Source organism: Peromyscus californicus, unplaced genomic scaffold (genome assembly GCF_007827085.1).
Source record: "Peromyscus californicus insignis strain IS unplaced genomic scaffold, ASM782708v3 Scaffold_6__1_contigs__length_162567912, whole genome shotgun sequence".
Lineage (NCBI taxonomy): Eukaryota > Metazoa > Chordata > Mammalia > Rodentia > Cricetidae > Peromyscus > Peromyscus californicus.
This window is the reverse complement of record NW_026294584.1, coordinates 2515608-2536433: the sequence shown is the minus strand read 5'-3', so window position 1 is coordinate 2536433 and position 20826 is coordinate 2515608. Positions and strand designations below refer to the sequence as shown.

At 41.4% G+C, this 20826-nt stretch overlaps 1 protein-coding gene and 1 non-coding gene across 2 annotated transcripts; one reads left to right on the top strand and one right to left on the bottom strand.

Annotated features, from left to right (window-relative positions):
- The first annotated feature begins 949 nt into the window (after positions 1-949).
- Psmc2 (proteasome 26S subunit, ATPase 2) lies at positions 950-19668 on the top strand. Its single transcript, XM_052720267.1, has 12 exons — positions 950-1131; positions 6326-6363; positions 7054-7135; positions 8052-8151; positions 10093-10224; positions 10608-10680; positions 11228-11323; positions 11921-12085; positions 13234-13321; positions 18948-19150; positions 19249-19345; positions 19427-19668. The coding sequence occupies exons 1-12, from the start codon at positions 1062-1064 to the stop codon at positions 19582-19584; spliced, it is 1302 nt and encodes a 433-aa protein (XP_052576227.1). The 5' UTR covers positions 950-1061; the 3' UTR covers positions 19585-19668.
- LOC128100209 (small nucleolar RNA SNORD56) lies at positions 15650-15703 on the bottom strand. The gene has a single exon (XR_008214723.1). It is a non-coding gene; the product is annotated as a small nucleolar RNA SNORD56 (small nucleolar RNA).
- Positions 19669-20826: the final 1158 nt, after the last annotated feature.

The following is a 20826-nucleotide window of genomic DNA, read 5'->3' as shown; positions in this document are numbered from 1 at the left end:
AGGCTGAATAATACTGTATTAATATGCCACATTTTTGTTTATCCATTTGTCTGCAGATGGATGCTTGGGCTGTTCTTCATTTGGCCTATTGCTTAATGCAGCTATGAACATGGCTGTACAAGTATCTCTTTGAAATTCCACTTTCAACTATTTGTCATTATATATCCAGAAATGGAATTACTAGCTTATGTAGGTTATATTTTAGTTATTTTCAATTTTCAACAACCATTGCACCATTTTACCCACCAACAGTACACAATAGTTCTATTTTTTCCCCTACATCCTCAAACTTTTATTTCCTTTTAAAAAACAATAGCAGTCATTTAAAAAAAAAAAAGCTATCCATGGGTCAGGCATGGTGGTGCACAACTTTCGTCCCAGTACTCAGGGAGGCAGATCTCTGTAAACTTGTGGCCTAAAAAAAAAAAAAATGCTTTTTATTTGCATTTTCCCAGGGTTGAACATTCTGTCATGAGTCAGTTGGCATTTGTGTATATCCTTTGAAGAAATGATTGTCCAAGTTCTTTACCCATCATTCTTTTCCCATCATAAAAGCCGGATTGCTCTCTTGTTGAGCTGCAGTTCTTTGCATATCCCAGAGACACATTCCCTACCAGAAATGTGTTATATTCGTTCTATTTGTAGATCTGGTCACCAATTAACTGTGTCTAAAATGCCAGCCATTTTACAAACGCTGTTATTTAGTACCTCCCCAATCTTGTGAGGTAAAGGGGAAATTAAAATTTAGAGATTTAATAAGTTACCCCTGACGGCGTGTATTACTAATGCCTAAATCAAGATTTAACTTCATCAACTGAGCCAGGGTTAGTCTTGGGAAGTTGCTGTTCCGGTACATAAAAAAAACCAGACCTGGCGAGGGATAGGATGAAGTCTGCGCCTGCGCACAACACAGAGCCAGGCTCTTCAGCCCGGAGGCGCACTGTAAATGAGCGCCAGAGCGCTGTTCTACTTCCGGTGGGGAAGAGAAAGGGAAGACCCCGCCGGAAGCGAGGAAGGTGCTGTGTAATCACTAAGACACTGAGGCACTTGCGACCCCGAAAATGCCTGATTACTTAGGTGCGGACCAGCGGAAAACCAAAGAGGATGAGAAGGACGACAAGCCCATCCGAGGTGAGAGGACACGGGCTCGCGCTCCCCGCCGGGGGAACCAGCGCAGGCACCGCAGAGGCGCGGAATCCGCCGCCTCGGTGCTCCGTCCGCCTTGGACCGGAGTGGTGACAGGCCTGGGCCGCAGTCACTGCCTGCCTTCTGTCTCCCTTACTCACTACAAGCTCTGGATCCTTCTCTTGCTGACCGATTTTTTAAATCAGGTGTTTTATTTATTTTTTTAACCGAATATTTTGTCAGGCATTGACGTTCCAAACCCAGTGTGGCCTTGCAGGCCTTCAAAAGGTGGCCAGCCTGGCGGGGATTGAGTTCTTCCTCCCGGCCCCATCCTCTCCTCCCCAGGTGTGGCAGCGACGGTTTAAAACTGGAGTCGGCAGAGATCAGGTCTCGCATTCTTGTCCGCAGATCCTAACCAGTGCTGATTCCAGCCATTTTACGTTTCTTTCTGGGCATTTTTAATACACGCAGAAGCACGACTGTGTGTATGCAGGGGTGTGTGTGTGTGTGTGTGTGTGTGTGTGTGTGTATCTATCATAATGTATCTTGATGTAGATCAGCATCTTGCATTTAGAGATCTATTTTTTTTCTAGTCTCGTCTTCATGCTTTATTTTCAACTTTTTTAATCTTAAAAATAACTATTTTTCAATGTTGTGGTGTCTGACTCTTTCTTACAATCTCAACTTCTCCTTCTCCATTTATGCCTCTTCTGGGCGTAAATACTATGTATACTCTTTTTTTTTTCTTTTTAATCTTCACTCAATCTGCCACTCTCCTTAAAGTGTTTACACCATTGAAAGTTTCAGAGGTAAGTGTTGATAAGATTATTTTGGAGCTCAAGTATGACTAAAGTGTGTATCTTATATGATCTTTACAGAAACACTGTGAAGGTAAAATTCTCTGAGTTAGATGATGGAATTAATGCTAGAGAAATTAAATGATTTTCCTAAGGTAACCTGACAGATACATGACCTTATTTTATTTAAGTCTGTCCTGGAGGTTGCTGCAGTTTTAAACTCCATTGTTTTTTGGCCCCTGGCTTGGTTCTGTGGCATCATTTTGAGTGTCATCAGCAGTTGTGATGCCCTGGGATCTCCTCCATTCTGGTGACTTTAATCCCCATCTGAGTCTCCAAAGGTGATGACTAGTAGACTCCATTTTCATGTCTAAAATGGCAGATTTCCCATTAGACTTTTGCTCTTCCTTTTTAAATTCTGGGAACTTCATTGTTTGTGTCTTTTTCTGCACATAGGCTGTCAACATTGTTCAAGCCAGTTTAACCTTGTTGATGATATGACTTCAAGCTTTCAGTCACTGAACTTCCTGCTGGTTATTGTCTTGTGACTGTGGACCCCACTTTGCTGGCCAGAGTGGTCTGTGTTTCAAGCCCACAGTGTGGTTCCTGTGTTCCTCGATGATGACTTTCCTCTCCTCCCCCGAGGAGTTCTCGTCTGTGTTATCCTTCATTCAGCTCTGCCTGCAGGACTCGGTGACAGTTTCAAACCCAACCTCATCTCTGTTCCTGGTCTTAGTTCTCCCTTTCTCCTCTGGGACTTTGTTACTGCTCCTGTTGTGTTTGTACAGAATTTTCTCCTTTGGTTCCTGTAAATATACTAATACCTACTTTGTCTTAAAAACATACAGTTGAGGCCAGAAAGTGGTGGTGCACGACTTTAATCCCAGCACTTGGGAGGCAGAGAAAGGTGGATCTCTGTGAGTTCAAGGACAGCCAAGGCTACATAGGGAAACTTTGTCTCAAAAAATAAAAAACAAACAAAAAACATATGGTTGAGGCAATCTATTCTCCCTTTTCAATTTACAACTCCTTTTCTTGTTCATTTTTTCCTCCCCTCCCTTCATTCCTTTCTTTCTTTCTCCTTTTATTGCCTAAACACCTGAAAAGATAAGCTTGGTATTAGGAGGAGCTAGATTTAAATGTTGGTGTTAGTTCTTACTAATTGGCCTCAGTGTAGTTTGGAAATAATTGTACTTGTAGGATGAAATAGTATATCCGTAGTATACAGTACATTTATACGTAATCACTGTTTCTCATACAGCGACTCTTTGGTCTGTTGTCCTGACTGTCCAATGCTTTCCCAGGTAACCCTGGGCCTTATTAAACTTCTCTAAGTGAACTTCATTGCTTATTTTCCTTCCTCTTTGCTGTTTCTTTTTCCTTCATTTGGGTCCTGTAATAGTTTCTCTAAAATTTTCTTCCTGGTGATTTCATCCATTCACATCTTGAACTGTCTCTTCTCAAATACAATTCTCAGTTAACCTTTTTCTCTCTCTCTCCAGTTTATAAAGGTTTATTGTGGGAGGTGGCAAGCGGGGTAGGGTCGGTCCTTGTCAGCCGCTTTTCTCATGGCCACTAGTAGGTTGCTCTGCTCCTCACTGCTTCCTCTTGGTACATTCCCCTTCTTGATGAACTTGAGCTCCATTTGTTCTTGAGACCCCGAGGAACAGTAGTTCGTAAAGCCACACACCTCCTGGATCATGTCTTCAGAGAACTTAGTGTGTTTAGTGAGGCACAGACACCTGTGGCCTTTGGTGAGGCCCATAGCTGCTGCTCTCAGTGGCAGCCAAGACTGGAAAGACTGGTAATTGTTTTGACTTCTTTTTGGCACTAAAACTCTGCTGTCTAATTTCTCTGCCTTCTGGATTGCCACATTAGGATGTGCTGGTGTGTTGAGGATTCTTAGACTGCCATTAGATTCTGAAGTTTATAGGACATGTCATGGGACTTAGTTATAGCTGTGACTGACTTTATTGTGACAAAATCTGCAAAAGGGACAGAGGACATGAGATAACATCCAGGGAACAGGAATAAGAATTGCATAAATGCTCCTGTTTGTCTCAACAAGAAGATACCATGGCATGATTAAAATAATTACCAGTCAGGGCAGATTGTTGGAAACTTAGTACCAGTGCCCAGTTTTTTGTTTGTTTTTTTTTAACTGGGGGTTGGATAGATAGGCACCAAATTCCAGACTCTCAGAAGGAAAGTTGGTATTCTGCGTGAACTGTTTATTTGTGCAAATAGTTTGGCCTAGTGAACTGGAATGATCAGAACTCTCCCCAAATCCAAGTTTTCAGACAGCAGCCAAAGGCCAGCTTGTAAGCAGGCTTCCAAAGGGTAGCAGTCCAGCCTGTTCTGCTAACTTCACAGGGAGAGCTGTACATATACCCGATGCTTAGGAGATTGAGGCGGGACTAGTCTCTGGATATTTCTGTGCACTGAGGTTCTCGTCAAATTTAGTCTGCTGCCCTGTGCTGCAGATTCTTATTCTCCAGGCTTTTCTAACCCTGGATTTTCTTTCTTTTTCCTTTGTTTTGTGCAGTGCTGGGGATTAAACCTCCGACCTCTTACATGCTAGCCCCAACTTAGTGTTATGGTTTGCACCATTGTGAGAGTCTTGGGACCTCTGATGTACTCTACTTTGTTGCTAAGCCAGTTCTTCCTAAGGTACAGTTTTGTGGGGTTTTTGTTTTGTTTTGTTTTTACTTTTTTTGAGGCAGAGTTTCATCATGTAGCTCTAGCTGGCCTGGAGCTTAATATGTAGACCCGGCTGGCCTCAAACTCACAGAAATTCTTCCTGCCTCTACCTCCTAGTGCTGGGATTAAAGATGTGTGCCACCATGGGTAAGGTACAGTTTTTTAATGTTAAGGTGTGCTGTGGTCCTTAGGAACTCATCCTAGTGTGCATGGACTGCCTTACCAGTAGTACCTAAAGCTCCACTACTCAAGCTCTCTTACCCTCAGCAAGAACACTTCCTCACCAAGACTGCTCTAGTTGGTTGTTAACTAAGTATCCTTGCATAGGTAAAAAAGAGGCTATCCTTCCCTGTGGAAATTGTCTTTCTAGGTTGAAAAAAAAAACTTCTTTAAAATATGTACAGTTGATTTAAAAAGTTATTTGTTTATGGGTGTTTTGCTTGCATGTATATATATGTAATACATGTGTGCCTGGTACTTGCAGAGGCCAGAGACAGTGTTAGATGCCCTGGAACTGGAGTTACAGATGGTCATGAGTTGTCATGTTGGTGCTGGGAATCCAACCTCAGTGCTCTTAAACCCTGAGACATCTTGTCAGCCCCTGCAGTTGAGTTTTGATATTCATAGAAAAAATATTCTGTAAAGTCCTTGCAAATGGTGAATTAACAAATACTGAACCATTACTTGTAGAAGGAAAAATTCTCTTACACTCTAACACACACACACACACACACACACACACACACACACACACACACGTATATCTTACATAGATTCTAATGTTATATTCTAGAAATGACTGATCTAGTAGATATTTATTCTTTATTTACATAAGTGAAAAGAGTTCAGAAGTGATGTTACTTGCCTGAGGCTATCCCACTAACAGATTTCAGAATTAGAATTCATTTCTGTCAGACTGGTGGCTGAGCTTCTTACACTATACTACATTTTCTCCTACCTGTCACATCAACTCTGTGTGAGAGCCTCAAGGCAAGAGGGATCTCTCTGCGCATGACTATTAACTTGAGAATCATAGTTAAATTTTAGTTACTAGGCCAATTCATAATACACAATGTACCATTAAAGAAGTATAGACTATGTATCATTTACAGATAGACTATAAACCATTTATAATACCTGATAACATTTAGGTAATCACCATCTAAGACACCTTGTTATATATTTTAAAAAGATTTTCTGTATAAAGACAAATTATATGCATATTCAATGTTTTTAACCTGCCTATTGACTTAATACTTGAGTATCTTTCTACATGAACTTACCATTTTAATTACTGCTTTGCATTTCTTTTTTGTTTATTTCTTTGGGTTTCTCTGTGTAACCACCCTGGCTGTCCTGGAACCCTAAACCAGGCTGGCCTTGAACTCAGATATCCACCTGCCTCCACCTCCCAAGTGCTTGGATTAAAGGTGTGTACCGCCATCCTAACTGGCTGCCTTGTATTTCATTGTATGAATATAGCATGATTACTTAACTAAGAGCCATAATGGGTATGTTTTATATGTGCAGTACATAAAGTATATAAAGTAGTAATTGACTATGTAATACTATAATTCATTCCTTGTCCCCATTTTTACTCAGTTTTTGGAACTCGGTTAGAACACTTTGATTTGAACAGAAAGTTGACCAGCTGCCTCCTCTTGTTGAACCTCACGTCATGTATCGTTTCTGTTTTGTTTTAGCTCTGGATGAGGGGGATATTGCCTTACTGAAAACTTACGTAAGTCTTTTAAATGGCTACCAGTAGATGTTTTGTGTTTAAACAAAAATTGTTTTGTCTTTCTAAACTGATTAGAAGGAAGTGTCTGAGAGTTCACACTAATTGAGAAGAGTTAGCTGCCCAAAGTTTCTGTTTAGATGACAACAGAGAGTCTGTATGCAGCGTGCTTAAACTAACTCCTGATCTTTATACAACCTCTAATAGTGAAGGCATTATATTGAAAGATATTTGAAATGACTTATGTAAATATTTACTGTATTTAAAATGTATGTGACAAAATTAGATTTGAATGGATTTTTTTTTTTAAATGTATACAGGAGAGGGTGCCAGATCTCATTACAGATGGTTGTGAGATACCATGTGGTTGCTGGGAATTGAACTCAAGACCTCTGGAAGAGCAGTCAGTGCTCTTAACCTCTGAGCTATCTCTCCAGCCCAGAAATGGAAATTTTAAGTGCATGGAAATAGGCGGTGTGGTAGCTCATGCCTCTCTCTCAGCACTCAGGATTGCCGTGTGAGGCCAGCCTGGTGCAGATCAACTACAGGTCAGAAAGTGCAGAACTGCCTTAGGAAAGTGTCTGCAAATGTTCCCCCTCCTGTTCTTACTCCCAGGCTCTGATACAGTTAAGGCTAGTTAGAGTGAGTTGTTTATATTTAGGTGCTCTAATTAAACTGACCTTTCTCACCCAGGGGCAGAGTACTTACTCCAGGCAAATCAAGCAGGTTGAGGATGACATTCAACAACTTCTCAAGAAAATTAATGAGCTTACTGGTATGTATTATCTCTACTTCCTTTCTTTAAAAGAATTGTTGATTGTGCTATACTGGTGTGTATTTATTATCCTACTTCCTTTAAATGAATTGTTGATTGCGCTAATTTTTTTTTTTTAATGTGCATTAGTGTATGTATGTCTGTGTGAGGGTGTTGGGTACCCTGGAACTGGAGTTACAGACAGTTGTGAGCTGCCATGTGGGTGCTGGGAATTGAACCTGGGTCCTCTGGAAGAGCATTCAGTGCTCTTAACCGCTGAGCTATCTCTCTAGCCCTGTGCTAAATTTTTTTAAATGCAAATTTGAAATAAATTTTGAAGTAAAATCATCAGTTACAGATTTTTTTTAAAAACTCTTAAGAAATTTGACTTCATTGAACACCCTTTTTTACAAATGTGTTCAATCCTTATGCAATTAAGTAACATCATCTTTTGCACAAGTAATATTTCTGCTGGTCAAAGCCTAGTTCAATACACTCTAATATATCAAAATTTTATATAGAATAAAAACATGATTTTACCCATTATGGCTATTGCCTGGTTTTTTGGCACTTGGGAATTTAAATAGTGAAGTCTGTAATACAAAAAACAAAAACAAAATGTCAAGTAGTCATTACATTTTTGGTTTTGTTGCTTTAGGGTAGTGGTTTTGGGTGGGGGTTGTAGGGTAATGGTTCTGTCTGAAGGCATTAGGCCATGCCTGAAGGCAACTTGATCCCTGTGATATGCAGAAAGGTATATTACTGGTGATGTGTAGTATCTAGGAGGGGATACTGCTAAGCATTCTACAAAATGTACAGGACAGTCCTTGGAAGCGGGGATATTCAATATAGAATGCCAGTCATGCTAGGGTTGAGAAGGTTAGTTTTAGAGTGATGCACTACATTTTGCTGAGTTTTACCACCTTCCTCTCTGTAGGTATCAAAGAGTCTGACACTGGCCTGGCACCACCAGCCCTCTGGGACCTGGCCGCAGACAAACAGACACTTCAGAGTGAACAGCCGCTCCAGGTGGCAAGGTACGCTCAGTGCTCTGTGGGACTTTGTTTCCAAGACATTTTAGAGTTTGGGGTCTAATACAGTATAAATTTGTTTGTTTGTTTCACATTTCATAAATAAAGCTTTCTACAAATATCTGGGGCTAAAATTCTGTGCTGTATTTATGAAGAACACTCAGAAAGTACAGAACACATTATGAAAGCTCCAGTTCTCGTGCTCCAGTGACCCTTCTTATCCTCTTATGTGTATCCTCATGTCTGTCTGCATGCAAAGAAGTAAATCTGGAGGTCTTAAAAAAGTGTGAGCACTCCCATGTGTACAGGATGGGTGTGGGGGTCAGAAGACAACTTTAGGGAGTCCTCTCCTTTGCCATGTGGATTCCAGGGAGCAGACTCAAGACATCAGGTTTGGTGGCAAGCCCTTTACCTGCCGAGCCTTCTTACCAGCTCCTTGAGGGGTTATTAAAGACATAACTACCTTGTTTGGAATTTTTTTTTATTAAAATATTTTCATTCATTTTACACACCAATCAAAGATTGTTAGGAAATTTTGTATTGCTTTTAGTATACATATACCTCTTGGCTTCCTTTTAATTTTTAGAGAAAATGTGTTCAATTCACAGATGTAAACCTTATTTAGCCATTCTTGAAGAAAAGTCTTACTTACTCTGTTAGGATCTTCCTTACTCTGCAGCCTAGGCTGGTCTCAAACTTGTAGTGATCCTGCTGCCTCTGCCTCCCAAGTGTGGGATTACAGGTGTGGGAAAACATACTCAGCCTACTTTTTTTTTTTTTTTTTTTTTTTTGGTTTTTCGAGACAGGGTTTCTCTGTGTAGCTTTGCGCCTTTCCTGGAACTCACTTGGTAGCCCAGGCTGGCCGCGAACTCACAGAGATCTGCCTGGCTCTGCCTCCCGAGTGCTGGGATTAAAGGCGTGTGCCACCACCGCCCGGCTCAGCCTACTTTTTAAACCGTGGACTGACTAGCCAGACATGGTGGTCACCTGTAGGTTATAGGTCCACACCTATAACCCCAGCACTCGGGAGGCTGCATCAGGGGCTCGCCACGTTTGATGCCAGCCTCAGCTACATATCAAGACCATGTCTTAAACAAACAAACAAAAAAATGTACAAATCCACCTTGTCGTCCACCCCCCTCCCCCAATTAAAAGACCAAAATCTACCTCTGTGTCTGTAGAGCAACAGGTCTGTCAGCTAAAGTAATAATGCATTTAATTCTCCCTTAGACCTAGGCTGGCAACAGAAGACAATCTTGTTACATATGCTGCAAACACAAAACACTCATACCATCAGCCTACATGCACACTCTGAGGGCTGTTGTGTATTTCTCTGTATTTGTTGCTATGCAATAGCTGCTTAATATGAATTATATATTCTATTTTCTATTTTATTTTATTTTTTTTAAATTTTGTTCAGAGCTGAGGACCGAACCCAGGGCCTTGCGCTTGCTAGGCAAGCGCTCCACCACTGAGCTAAATCCCCAGCCTGCTATTTTCTGTTTTCTTTATTGGATACTTTGACACATGTGGTATTATATATTAACTTTAACCAGATCTCTCAGAGAGTGAATACTTTCAAATTAAAAATAACAACAAAAAATGGATTTAAAATGTGAACCCAGGAAAAAATGAAAACATATAAGTTACTGAATTTGAAATAAGACACACAGCTATATTCTTACAGGGAAAATGAAAAGGAAAGTCACCTAAGATGAAAAGATGTCCCTGATAATAAAGGGAATGAGGGTCACACTTGGGAACCACTAATGACACTCTTGGGTTTGGTCTTTCTGGGGAAGGGATCATCTGAAAATTCTATGGCTCAGCTAAGGTTGAGTGGACCCTTGGGGTGAGCGCAGAGGGGTCTTGAGCAGTGGCCCACTTATTGAGCTCACTGTTGGTGACTTGGGTTCCGTACTCTCATGAAGCCCTTTGCTGTGCTAGGTGTACGAAGATAATCAATGCTGATTCAGAGGACCCCAAATACATCATCAATGTGAAGCAGTTTGCCAAGTTTGTGGTGGATCTCAGTGATCAGGTGGCACCTACTGACATTGAAGAAGGGATGAGAGTTGGGTGAGTTCATGCTGTGGCTTTGTAGTGAAGGAGTAAACAGAATGCCATGGAGTGTGAGAGGTGGTTAGTAAGACTCGGTCTTTCCTTCTCTGTGAGCTTCCTGACTTCACACCAGCGTAGCCTTCCCACTCCCGATGCATGGCTTTACGTGTCCTAATTAAAGGCGTGCGGCTAAGGTGGAGGAGTACTTGCTTGAGAATAGTTAATGTCTGTAGAGTACATAATAACTTACTCTTCACAACTTTTTTCTCTTCCTAACTCTGGGACTGTATCTCTTTTGCTTACTTATAATGTGATTTTAAAGATAAATACTAGCCAGAAAGAGTTCTCTGAAAACTTAAAGAACATCTATTCTGTTTTTGTTTTTATTTTTACTTCCTTAGCGTGGACAGAAATAAATACCAAATTCACATTCCACTACCTCCTAAGATTGACCCAACAGTTACCATGATGCAGGTAAGAAACTCGGGGGGGGGGGGGGGGGGGGGGGGGGGTAATGGGATTGACATGCTTTAATATAATTGCCAGCCAGGCATAGTGGCTCATAGCTGTAATCCCAGCATTTGGAGGCTTAGGCAGAAGGATTGCTATGAATTAAATCCAGCCTGGGCTACAGAATGAGTTTGAGGCTAGCCTGGGCTACAGGGTGAAAGCCTATCTCATAAAAACAAACAAAACCCAAAAACAACAATGATTGCATCTATTCCAAAAAAGTTGGAAGCTTTTAAACAGCTAATGTAGGTTATGCACCAAAAAGTTACCAGAAATTAAAAAAATATTTGGAAAGTCTTTATCAGTATTTGTCACCTATTAATGTCAAATGTAGCTCAACAAATAGTTCTAGGACACTGGAATTAATTAATGTCCTAACATGTAGTAAACAGTTTTAACTCCCGTTTTATGAGCATTCTTGTTACAGAATGGTTTTTGTGGTATTAAGTCTCCTGTGGAGGATATGGTTGCCACTCAAAAGCCTATGAGTATGTTGTCTATTCTTTCTTAGGTGGAAGAAAAACCTGACGTCACATACAGTGATGTTGGTGGCTGTAAGGAACAGATTGAGAAATTGCGAGAGGTAGTTGAAACCCCTCTACTCCATGTAAGTGGCTGAATGTCTCCTTTGTGTAAAGTTGTCACAAGCTACTGTGCAGTGAGCACTAGCATTGCGTGTGTATTACATAGCTTTTGAATGGTTTATTTTTCTTAGTGAAAACTTGTGATAGGGTGGATGTATGGAAAGATGGTTGAATTTCAGAAGAGAGCAAACAAGAAGAATTGAGTAGCCAGATGTATTTAAAAGACAGAACTGCTATTTAGATTGATAAAGGAAATTAGTCTGTTAAAAATATTACTGTTATTGTAGAAAAAAATAGGCCGGGCGGTGGTGGCGCACGCCTTTAATCCCAGCACTCGGGAGGCAGAGCCAGGCGGATCTCTGTGAGTTCGAGGCCAGCCTGGGCTACCAAGTGAGTTCCAGGAAAAGGCGCAAAGCTACACAGAGAAACCCTGTCTCGAAAAACCAAAAAAAAAAAAATAGTTGTTCCAGTGACATCAAGAGAAAACAGTTAAACCTTGGAGGATAACGGAACACACAATATCAGATAATTGATTTTTAAAGTGAAAATATTATTTTTATATCATTTTATATTTTTGTTATGCCGAAGTTGTAAGTGTAAAATTTGTGTCTTTGTCACAGCCAGAGAGATTTGTTAACCTTGGGATTGAGCCTCCGAAGGGTGTGCTGCTGTTTGGTCCCCCGGGCACAGGCAAGACCCTCTGTGCCAGGGCAGTTGCCAACAGGACTGACGCTTGCTTCATCCGAGTTATTGGGTCTGAGCTCGTGCAGAAATACGTCGGTGAGGTAAAGTGAATTTGTCAACATTAAAGCATCATCGCTCTGTGAGAGATTTGTGATATATGCATAAGATTAAAAAACAATTCCAGGGCTGGAGAGATGGCTCAGAGGTTAAGAACACTGGCTGTTCTTCCAGAGGTCCTGAGTTCAATTCCCAGCACCCACATGGTGGGTCACAACCATCTGTAGGAAGATCTGGCTCCCTCTTCTGGCATGCAGGCATACATGCAAACAGAACACTGTATACATAATAAATACATAAATCTTTAAAAAAAAAAATTCCAAATGAGCTACCGTTTAAAATTCTGATCAACATGTTTCCTCCCCAGAAGAATGGCATTTAGTGCAGTTTTGGTGTGTGGGTTAAAAACCCCAGAAGTCCTAGGTAAATGAAATTTTATCTCTAATGAAAAATAGGAAGCATGGATTGTCCTTATGTGTGGGCATAGGTATCTATACATACTAGCAAATATTTAGCTAAATACATGCATTTAGGTTAAAGTCTAGGGTTGTATATATTATATCTAAGACATACTGTTTAGTATACTTAAGGATTATCAAAAGGGCTATATGACTTAGTATTTTAATTTTAATATTTTGATCAAAACGTAATCAAATTCAGTGATCATTAATTCCAACTGACAGATCAAATACTTTTATTTCTTCAAGTTTTGCTTATCTTACTTCACTTAAGAATGTTAACTTGATTGCTTCTAGTCTTAACCTTAGTGCTTTTGAATAGCTAGAGAATCATGAAAATTATAGAATACTGTATTGAGGCTAACAAGATTAATTTGATAATATAGGTAGCAAACTTCAGTATTTTTTGTTTGTTTTATTTTATTTATTTATTTATTTATTTTTTTGAGATAGAGTTTCTCTGTGAATCTCTGGCTATCCTGGAACTCTCTGTAGACCAGGCTGGCCTCAAACTCAGAGATCTACCTGCCCCTGCCTCCCAAGTGCTGGGATTAGAGGTATGCACCACCACTGCCTGGCTCAAACTTCAACCTTTTTAAAAAAGCTTAGGTGATAATGGTTGAGAATACTGTTAGAAAAAGTGTTGAAAGCTGTGCAGTGTAGTTTGTTTATTTATTGTACTTTAAAAGACTTTAAAATCAACTCTGTAATAATGAATCAAATTTTCTCATTAGGGGGCTCGAATGGTTCGTGAGCTTTTTGAAATGGCAAGAACAAAAAAAGCCTGCCTTATTTTCTTTGATGAAATTGATGCCATTGGAGGTATGAATGATAAATTTTACTGATTTAGTTAGTTTTTATTATATGTGTGTGTGAGTGTGCATATGTACAGTGAGAGTGCTATAGTGTCTTAGGGTTTCTATTGCTGTGAAGAGACATCATGACTATAGCAACTCTTATAAAGGAAAACATTTATTTGGGGCTGGCTTACAGTTCAGAGGTTTAGTCCATTGTTGTCATGGCGGGAAGTGTGGCAACACACAGGCAGACGTGGTGCTGGAGAAGGAGCTGAGAGTTCTACATCTGGATTGGCAGGCAGCAGGAAGAGAATTGAGACACACTGACCGGACTTAAGCATCTGAGACCTCAAAGCTCGCTCCCAGTGACACACTTCCTCCAACAAGGCCACACCTCCTAAAGTGACAGTTCCTATGAGCTTATGGGGCCATTTTCATTCAAACCACCACATGTAGTGTGCATGTAGTCAAAGGACAACCTATAGGGTCACTTCTCTCCTACCATGGGGGCCCCAGGGATCCAGTTCAGGTTGTCAGACTTGGTAGCAGGCACCTTTGCCCCCTGAGCCGTCTCACCATCCCTGAATGATATTTTAAAGAATCAGTGTAGGATTGAGTTTCATAGAAACTTAAAGTGATTTGTAGTAGAGTTCTGACGTGTTAATCTTCTACAAAATTTTAACTCCAAGTTGCAGCTCTGGTACATCAGAGCCGCAGATTTAAGCAACAGTATGGCTATGAAGGAAAAAAATACTACATAGCATTGATAGCTTGTGTTTGTGCTGGTTCATTTCATTGTGGGCATAAATGTCCATACTCTGAACAACTCGTAGGTTGAAATGATACATCATCCCTTACTGTGAAGAAGGCACTGGAATGTAACAGAAATGATAGCAGTTTATCTTTCTTTACATAAAATAATAATATTGGCTTCCCAGATTTGATATAATATAGTGTTAGCCCTGTGACCTACTCTATTTATTTTAACTAACTCTGAAGCCTCAGTTTACTGAACTCCGCAAAACGAATGATAATTCCTGCCTTGCTTGTTTTTTGGTAAGACTGTGAAAACGTTGAACTGTCCTGGGATGTTGACTGTGGCTTTAGAATACTAATCCTTAGGAGCTGCAGATGCCTGCCACTGTCTCCAGTAACTTCTCTTCCAGCTGACAACATGGTGCTCCACCATGTACATACATGGTGTTTCCTCTGTTAACTTCTCTGTTGGTGGACATCTCTAAGTTGGTTCCTTAAGTGTGACTGATGCTGCAATGAACATTGAGTGCAGGTGTGTCTGTGATATGTCTGCAGTCCTCTGGGTGAATATCCAGGAGTGGTATAGCTGGGTCATACGGAAGATGCATTGTTAGGGTGTTTTTTGTTTTTTTTTTTAAGAAATTTTCATAGTGAGTAAACTAGTTTACACTCCCACCATCAGTGTATAAGGGATTCTTTTTGTTCACATCCTTCAGAAACTGTTACTTGATTATTTCTTTCTTTTCCTCAACCAATTTAGTGTCTGTCTGTCTGTGTCTGTCTGTGTGCCACATCACACACGTGGAAGTCTAAGGGTAACTTGCCAGAGTCAGTTTTCTCTTTTTCTGTGTGGGTTCTGGGTATCGAACACAGGTCAAGGCGCTTGGCAAAATCACCTTTACCCACTGAACCATCTTGCTGTCCTATAGTTTGTTTTCTTAGTGAATGGCATTGTGACTGGGAGAAGGGAGGTTCTCAATGTAGGGGTTTTGTTTTTGTTTTTACTGTGTGTGGATGCTTTGCCCATATACATGTATGTGTACCACATGTGTGCCCAGTGCTTGTGGAGCTCAGAAGAGGGTGTGGGATCTGAACCCAGGTCTTCTGTAAGAGAACAAATGCTCTTAACCACTGAGCCATCTCTCCAGTCTCCCCGCCCCCGCATCGCAGTTTTGGTCTGTGTGTCTGTATGACTAGTAAAGTTGAACACTTTCGTATGCTTATTGATCATTTGTATTTCTTAAGAACTGTCACTTATACTCAATTCATTAACACATTTATTGATTGGGCTTTTTTTTCTTTGATTTTCTAGTTAGTGGTTTGAGTTCTTTGTGTTTTCTACACATTAATTCTCTGTCAGGTGTGTAGACTGTCTCTTCATTCAGTTAACTGTTACTTTGCCATACAGAAGCTTTTTCATCTCAGAAGGTTCACTTTTCAGTTATTGGCCTTCAGTGACACCCGCTGTTCCTAATTTTATTTATTTTTTTGGAGCACCTTTCCATCCGTTTATCCTGTCACTGGAGAAGCAACAAACAGATGGATCCTGGATTTTTTTGTTTGTTTGTTTGTTTGTTTTTCTTTTTTTTTTTCAGCTTCACTCAGACCCAAAGTGTCAACATTCACTAGGTTAACTCGGATGCTGTTTTAATCCAGTCCTCTACCCTGACTTTTGACTGAGGAATTAGTGTTTAAGGATGCACATGCACGTGTGTGCCCATGTGTGTGCAGACCAGAGGGTGGCATTGTTTTCTTCGGTGTCTTTCCACCTTATCTGTGGAGATAGGGCCTCTCACTGTGTCAGAGCTCACCAATTTGGCTAGACTGGCTGGCAGATAAACTCCAAGGACCCTCCTGTCCGCCTCCCCAGCGCTGGGATTACAGGTGTACACTTCTGTGCCCCAGTTTTGCGTGTGTGCCAAGGGGCACGTGGGTCCTCACAACTGCATAGCAGGCACTTTACCAGCTGAACCATTCCCTGACCCTTGGGTCTTGATTTGTGTGCGTGCGTGCGTGCGTGTGTGCACGCGCTTTGAGACAGGGTCTCACTGTGTATCCCTGGCTGACTTGGAACCTCACTCCACAGACTAGGACTGCTTGAGCCCACAAAGATAGTGTTGAAGATGTGTATTGATTCCTGTCATTTTTGCTGCTTTTGTAGTGTTTGATGGTTTCTCAACACTCATTTGAGAACTACTGTCCTAGCATTGCTTGTTTTTTCTTGTGGCTTCACAGATGTACTTGTTCTTTTTAGTCTACAAACATTTTTTTCATTATCCTCTGTGGAACTGAGTTAGTGGTCATAAATTCTTTAAGATTGCTTTTATCATGGAAAGTTTCCTTTTTAGTTCATCATCATCAGTATATCTTCCAGTTACTATTGCGGTAAAGCTGGGTTAACAGATAATGCAAGAACTGGTCCATCTCTTAGGCCCCAGAGCCTCTGCAAACCAGGGCAAGTTACGTACTTTGGGAATAGAAAATGGAAAAAAAATGCAAAAGAAAAGAGTGATTAGGGCAAGGAATATATAGGCAAGAACAGCTAAGCTGGCTTGCTTAATTGACATTGGGGATTGAATAAGGAGGCGTGCATGTAGAGGAAATATAGGGATAGAGAATACGAACATAGTCATGCTCACATCTCTGATCTAGTGTTTCTACTCTTAGAGTGAGTCCGATGCACACGGGATATAGGGCATGAAAACTGGACTCAGAGTCTCAGTGTGCTTGTCTTAGCTTTAGGAGCTCCTCTGTGATATGAGGCAGCTCTAGTCTTTCCTTTTTAGATAGATACTAGATCCACAGATGCTGTTCCAGTCTTTGGGTGGGACTTCAACAGATGGAGTCTCAGATGCCCAAAACATCTCTGTGCCTTCCTTCAGGGTTTCTCAGCACAAATGCTAGCCCCACCCTTGTGCAATTCCCAGTGCTCCAGTCTGAGGCCACACTCCACTGTGTACCAGGTTTTGAGCTTGTTGAATGCTGCACAGATCTGATTCAAAGTTTAGTCTCCACAGGCTAGCAGTATTCTTTTGGCCAGGTTTCAGCATTTGGTTTTGCGTCACTTGCTGAGTTTCCCAAAAGTGTGGTTCATAGGGGCTCTTGGGCTGCCAAGCCACCAACATAGCAGAAGCCTTTTTCAAATGGTGTCTTACTTTCTCAGTTGCCCAGTGCTGAACACCCAGTGCTGAGGAAGCTGCTAGTGCTGTTGCTGCCCTGGGTATGACTTTTTTTCTAGTTGTTTAGAATGTCTGATAATGTCTGTGGATATGTGCATGTGTGAGTACAGTGTCTGCAGAGGCCTGACACCAGAAGAAGCTGTCATATTGCTCTGGAGCTGGGGTTATAGGCAGTTGTGACTGTGAGCTGTGGATGCTAGGAAACTGACTCAGAGGGTCTTCTGCAAGAGCAGTTTATGCTCTTAGCCCCTGAGTCATCTTTCCAGCCCATTTTTCTTTATTTAAAAAATGTGTATGTCTTGAGTACATGTATGCCATTCATAGGTGCATGTGTGCGTGTGTGACCATTCCTGCAGAGGTCAGAAGAGTTTGTCAGATGCTTGAGAGCTGGAGTCAGGAAGTTGTGAGCAGTCTGCAGGATTTGGGGAATGGAGCTGGGGTCTTCTGTAAGAACAGCAAGTACTCTTAATTGCTGAGCCGTCTCTATTCTCCTAATACTCTTTGGACAGCTTTTTTCCAGCTTTCTCCAGATTGTTAGTACCCGGAGACTCTAGCCAAGGTAATAGCTGCCATCTTGAAACTCTCCCTGAAGGGGCCCCACACACAGTGAGGGCTTCCTCCAGGACCCCAGGTTAGGCACAAACCACACCCAAGCACCTGTTTTCACAGAGATCCTTTATTAAGCAGGAAGAAAAATTAAAGTGGCTGCTTTCTGACTCAGAAAACAGCAGCAAATGACCTTGCAGGTGCAATTTTAAGAGGAAAAGGGGAGCTCTGTGTTAGAATGGGCTAGGATGCAGTGGTAAAGGAGATAGAGGGGGAAAAGGGAACAAGGGAAAAGGGGCAGGGGTATTTGTCCTGGAGGAACAGAGGACTGCCTCTGGGTGGAGAGGAGACAGACGTGGCACATAGACAAATTACGGTTTATACACGTAAAGGGGAAACCCTGGGTTAGGATCAAGTGTTTACTTTTGATTGTGCATGTTAATTAGGTGAGCCAAAGGGGGCTTTTGATTGGTTGCTGGACTTCAGTACTTTGATAGCTGGACCTTAGTAGTCAGCTTCAGGAGGAGGAAGTGGCCAAATAAGGGAATAGACCTGGTGGCTAGCTTCAGGAATGTAATCTAAGGTTTTAGCAAGGCAGAATGAATGGGAGGAAAGGGCAAGGCTTGCCAGAGCTACATGTTTGAGTGGGCCAGCGTCCCTCCACTCCCTACAGAAGAGTTCTTGATTAGTTTGCAAAACAAAATGTCCTGAAGGAGTAACTTCAAAGATACTTTAAAGAAAACTATTAAGTAAACTTATGGTGAATTCTTTCTAAATCAAAGATTTGCCCAGGTTCAATTTAGTCAAAATTCCAGCACTGAGAAGGGAAATGGATGCAAAAATCTCATCCCTAACCAAGAAGCTATTTGCAATTGCTACCTACTGGGAAAGGAGGAATCACCATTCTCCAATGGAGTGTCTCTGGGTATATCAACTACACTCTAGGGCTGGCCCCAGCCTAGGAGTAGTTGGCCAGCACAAAATAGACTCCCTATTTTTTTGTGTGATTTCATTTTGTTTTGTTTTGGTATATTTTGCTTTTTAGTTCATTTTATAACTTCAGAGTAGAGTGTGTACTTTGCTGCATGGGAGGCTGTGAGCCTTCTGTTTTCAGGTCCTGAGTAGAGCTGCTCTAAATGGGCATGGGATGATTCTCTGTTGTCTTCTCAGGGGCTCGGTTTGATGATGGTGCCGGGGGCGACAACGAAGTGCAGAGAACAATGTTGGAACTGATCAACCAGCTGGATGGTTTTGATCCTCGAGGCAACATCAAAGTCCTGATGGCCACTAACCGACCTGATACTCTGGATCCAGCACTGATGAGGCCAGGGAGATTGGACAGAAAGATTGAGTTTAGCTTACCTGATCTAGAGGTAGAAAAGAAAGTTCATTTTAGAAAAAAATATTCTTGAAATTTTGTCTTTTTGTGATATATTTTCACTTTAATATATGTAAATTCCTTCATTTTTAGGGTCGGACTCATATCTTTAAGATTCATGCTCGCTCAATGAGTGTTGAAAGAGACATTAGGTTTGAGCTGTTAGCCCGACTGTGTCCAAACAGCACTGGTAAGTGCCGGTCTTGTTCATCTGCCAGTCAGGCTTTTGGCGGCTGTAATTAAACCATTCTGTTTTCTCCTTGTTGGACAGGAGCGGAGATTAGAAGCGTTTGCACAGAAGCTGGCATGTTTGCAATCCGAGCACGGCGAAAAATTGCTACAGAGAAGGATTTCTTGGAAGCCGTGAATAAGGTCATCAAGTCTTACGCCAAATTCAGCGCTACTCCCCGCTACATGACATACAATTGAGCCCCAGGGGCTTTGACGACTTCCTGCGTTCGAGTAACTTGTTGACACCTTACAAAAATAAAAGATTTCAAAATTCATAAGTGCTTCCAGATGACTGTTCCCTGTGGTGTGATATTAGTCAGAACGACATTCTGGAGTGCTGTCATCTGAAGGACTAATGCACAGCACTTCTTAGCCACCGGTAACTCTTGCTCTGCTTGTCCTGGCTGCTGTTGTGCGTGTATCGCCTCACTGTCTCTCATGTAGGTCCTCAGTAGGCCCGAAAAGTCCAGCTGTCATCAAAATAGTTCATATTTAGGTCACATGTGTCCTAACTTTTGACAGTTTTGCTGGTGGGGTTTGAAGTGTTTCTTTTTAGTTGGCTATATATTTGGAGAATTAGATAATACATTATCAGTTCTCAAACTTTTATCAGCATTCAAAACATTGTCAAGAATCTCAATATACTGAATCCTATGGTTTTTCACCCATAGTGAGGGTGTTGTGTAGTAAGGTTTTTGTTTTGTTTTGGTGGTGGTACTGAGTACTGGGTTTTTGAATGCTAGACAAGCACTCTACCACTGAACTGTATACCAGCAGCTTGGACCAAGTGTTTTTAAAGTGAAAGAAGCATTTAATGCATTTCCCACTACCATTTGACCATCTTCAGATCAGTCAAGAACTGGTGATTTTAATGAACAGTGAAATGATAGCAGGTAAAGAAGAAGGTAAAGTGTGAGGATTTTGGAAATATAGAACTGGGGTACATTTATAGAAAAAAATACTTTTTAGTGCTTGAGAATTGGTAAGACTAGTTAGACTTCTCATCTGTGGTGAGTTATTTTTATTTTTACTTATTTATTTTGAGACAGGGTTACTCTCTGAACCCTGGCTATCTTGGAACTCACTGTGTAGATTAGGCTGGTTTTGAACTCAGATCTGCCTGCCTCTCTGTCTCTGCCTCCTTAGTGCTAAGATTAAAGGTGTGTACCTCCAGGCCCAACTAAACAGGTATGTTGGAATCTTCAACGGGTCTCTTGAAAATGATTTCTTGTGTAACTACCAGCGAGTTATTTGTGTGTGTGTAGAGGACAGAGGTCAACCCCTGAATGTGCCTGTTTCTTTGACTTGGTTTTCTCCAGGGAGGCCCGATTTCTCCAATACCTCTACACCTAGCTTTAAAATGGATTCTGGCCGGGCGGTGGTGGCGCACGCCTTTAATCCCAGCACTTGGGAGGCAGAGCCGGGCGGATCTCTGTGAGT

Coding starts and splice junctions, on each gene's coding strand:
- Psmc2 (XM_052720267.1), top strand. CDS start 1,062: ATGCCTGATTACTTAGGTGCGGACCAGCGGAAAACCAAAGAGGATGAG. Junction 1,132..6,325: donor GGACGACAAGCCCATCCGAG/GTGAGAGGACAC, acceptor GTTTTGTTTTAG/CTCTGGATGAGGGGGATATT. Junction 13,322..18,947: donor TGAAATTGATGCCATTGGAG/GTATGAATGATA, acceptor TTGTCTTCTCAG/GGGCTCGGTTTGATGATGGT.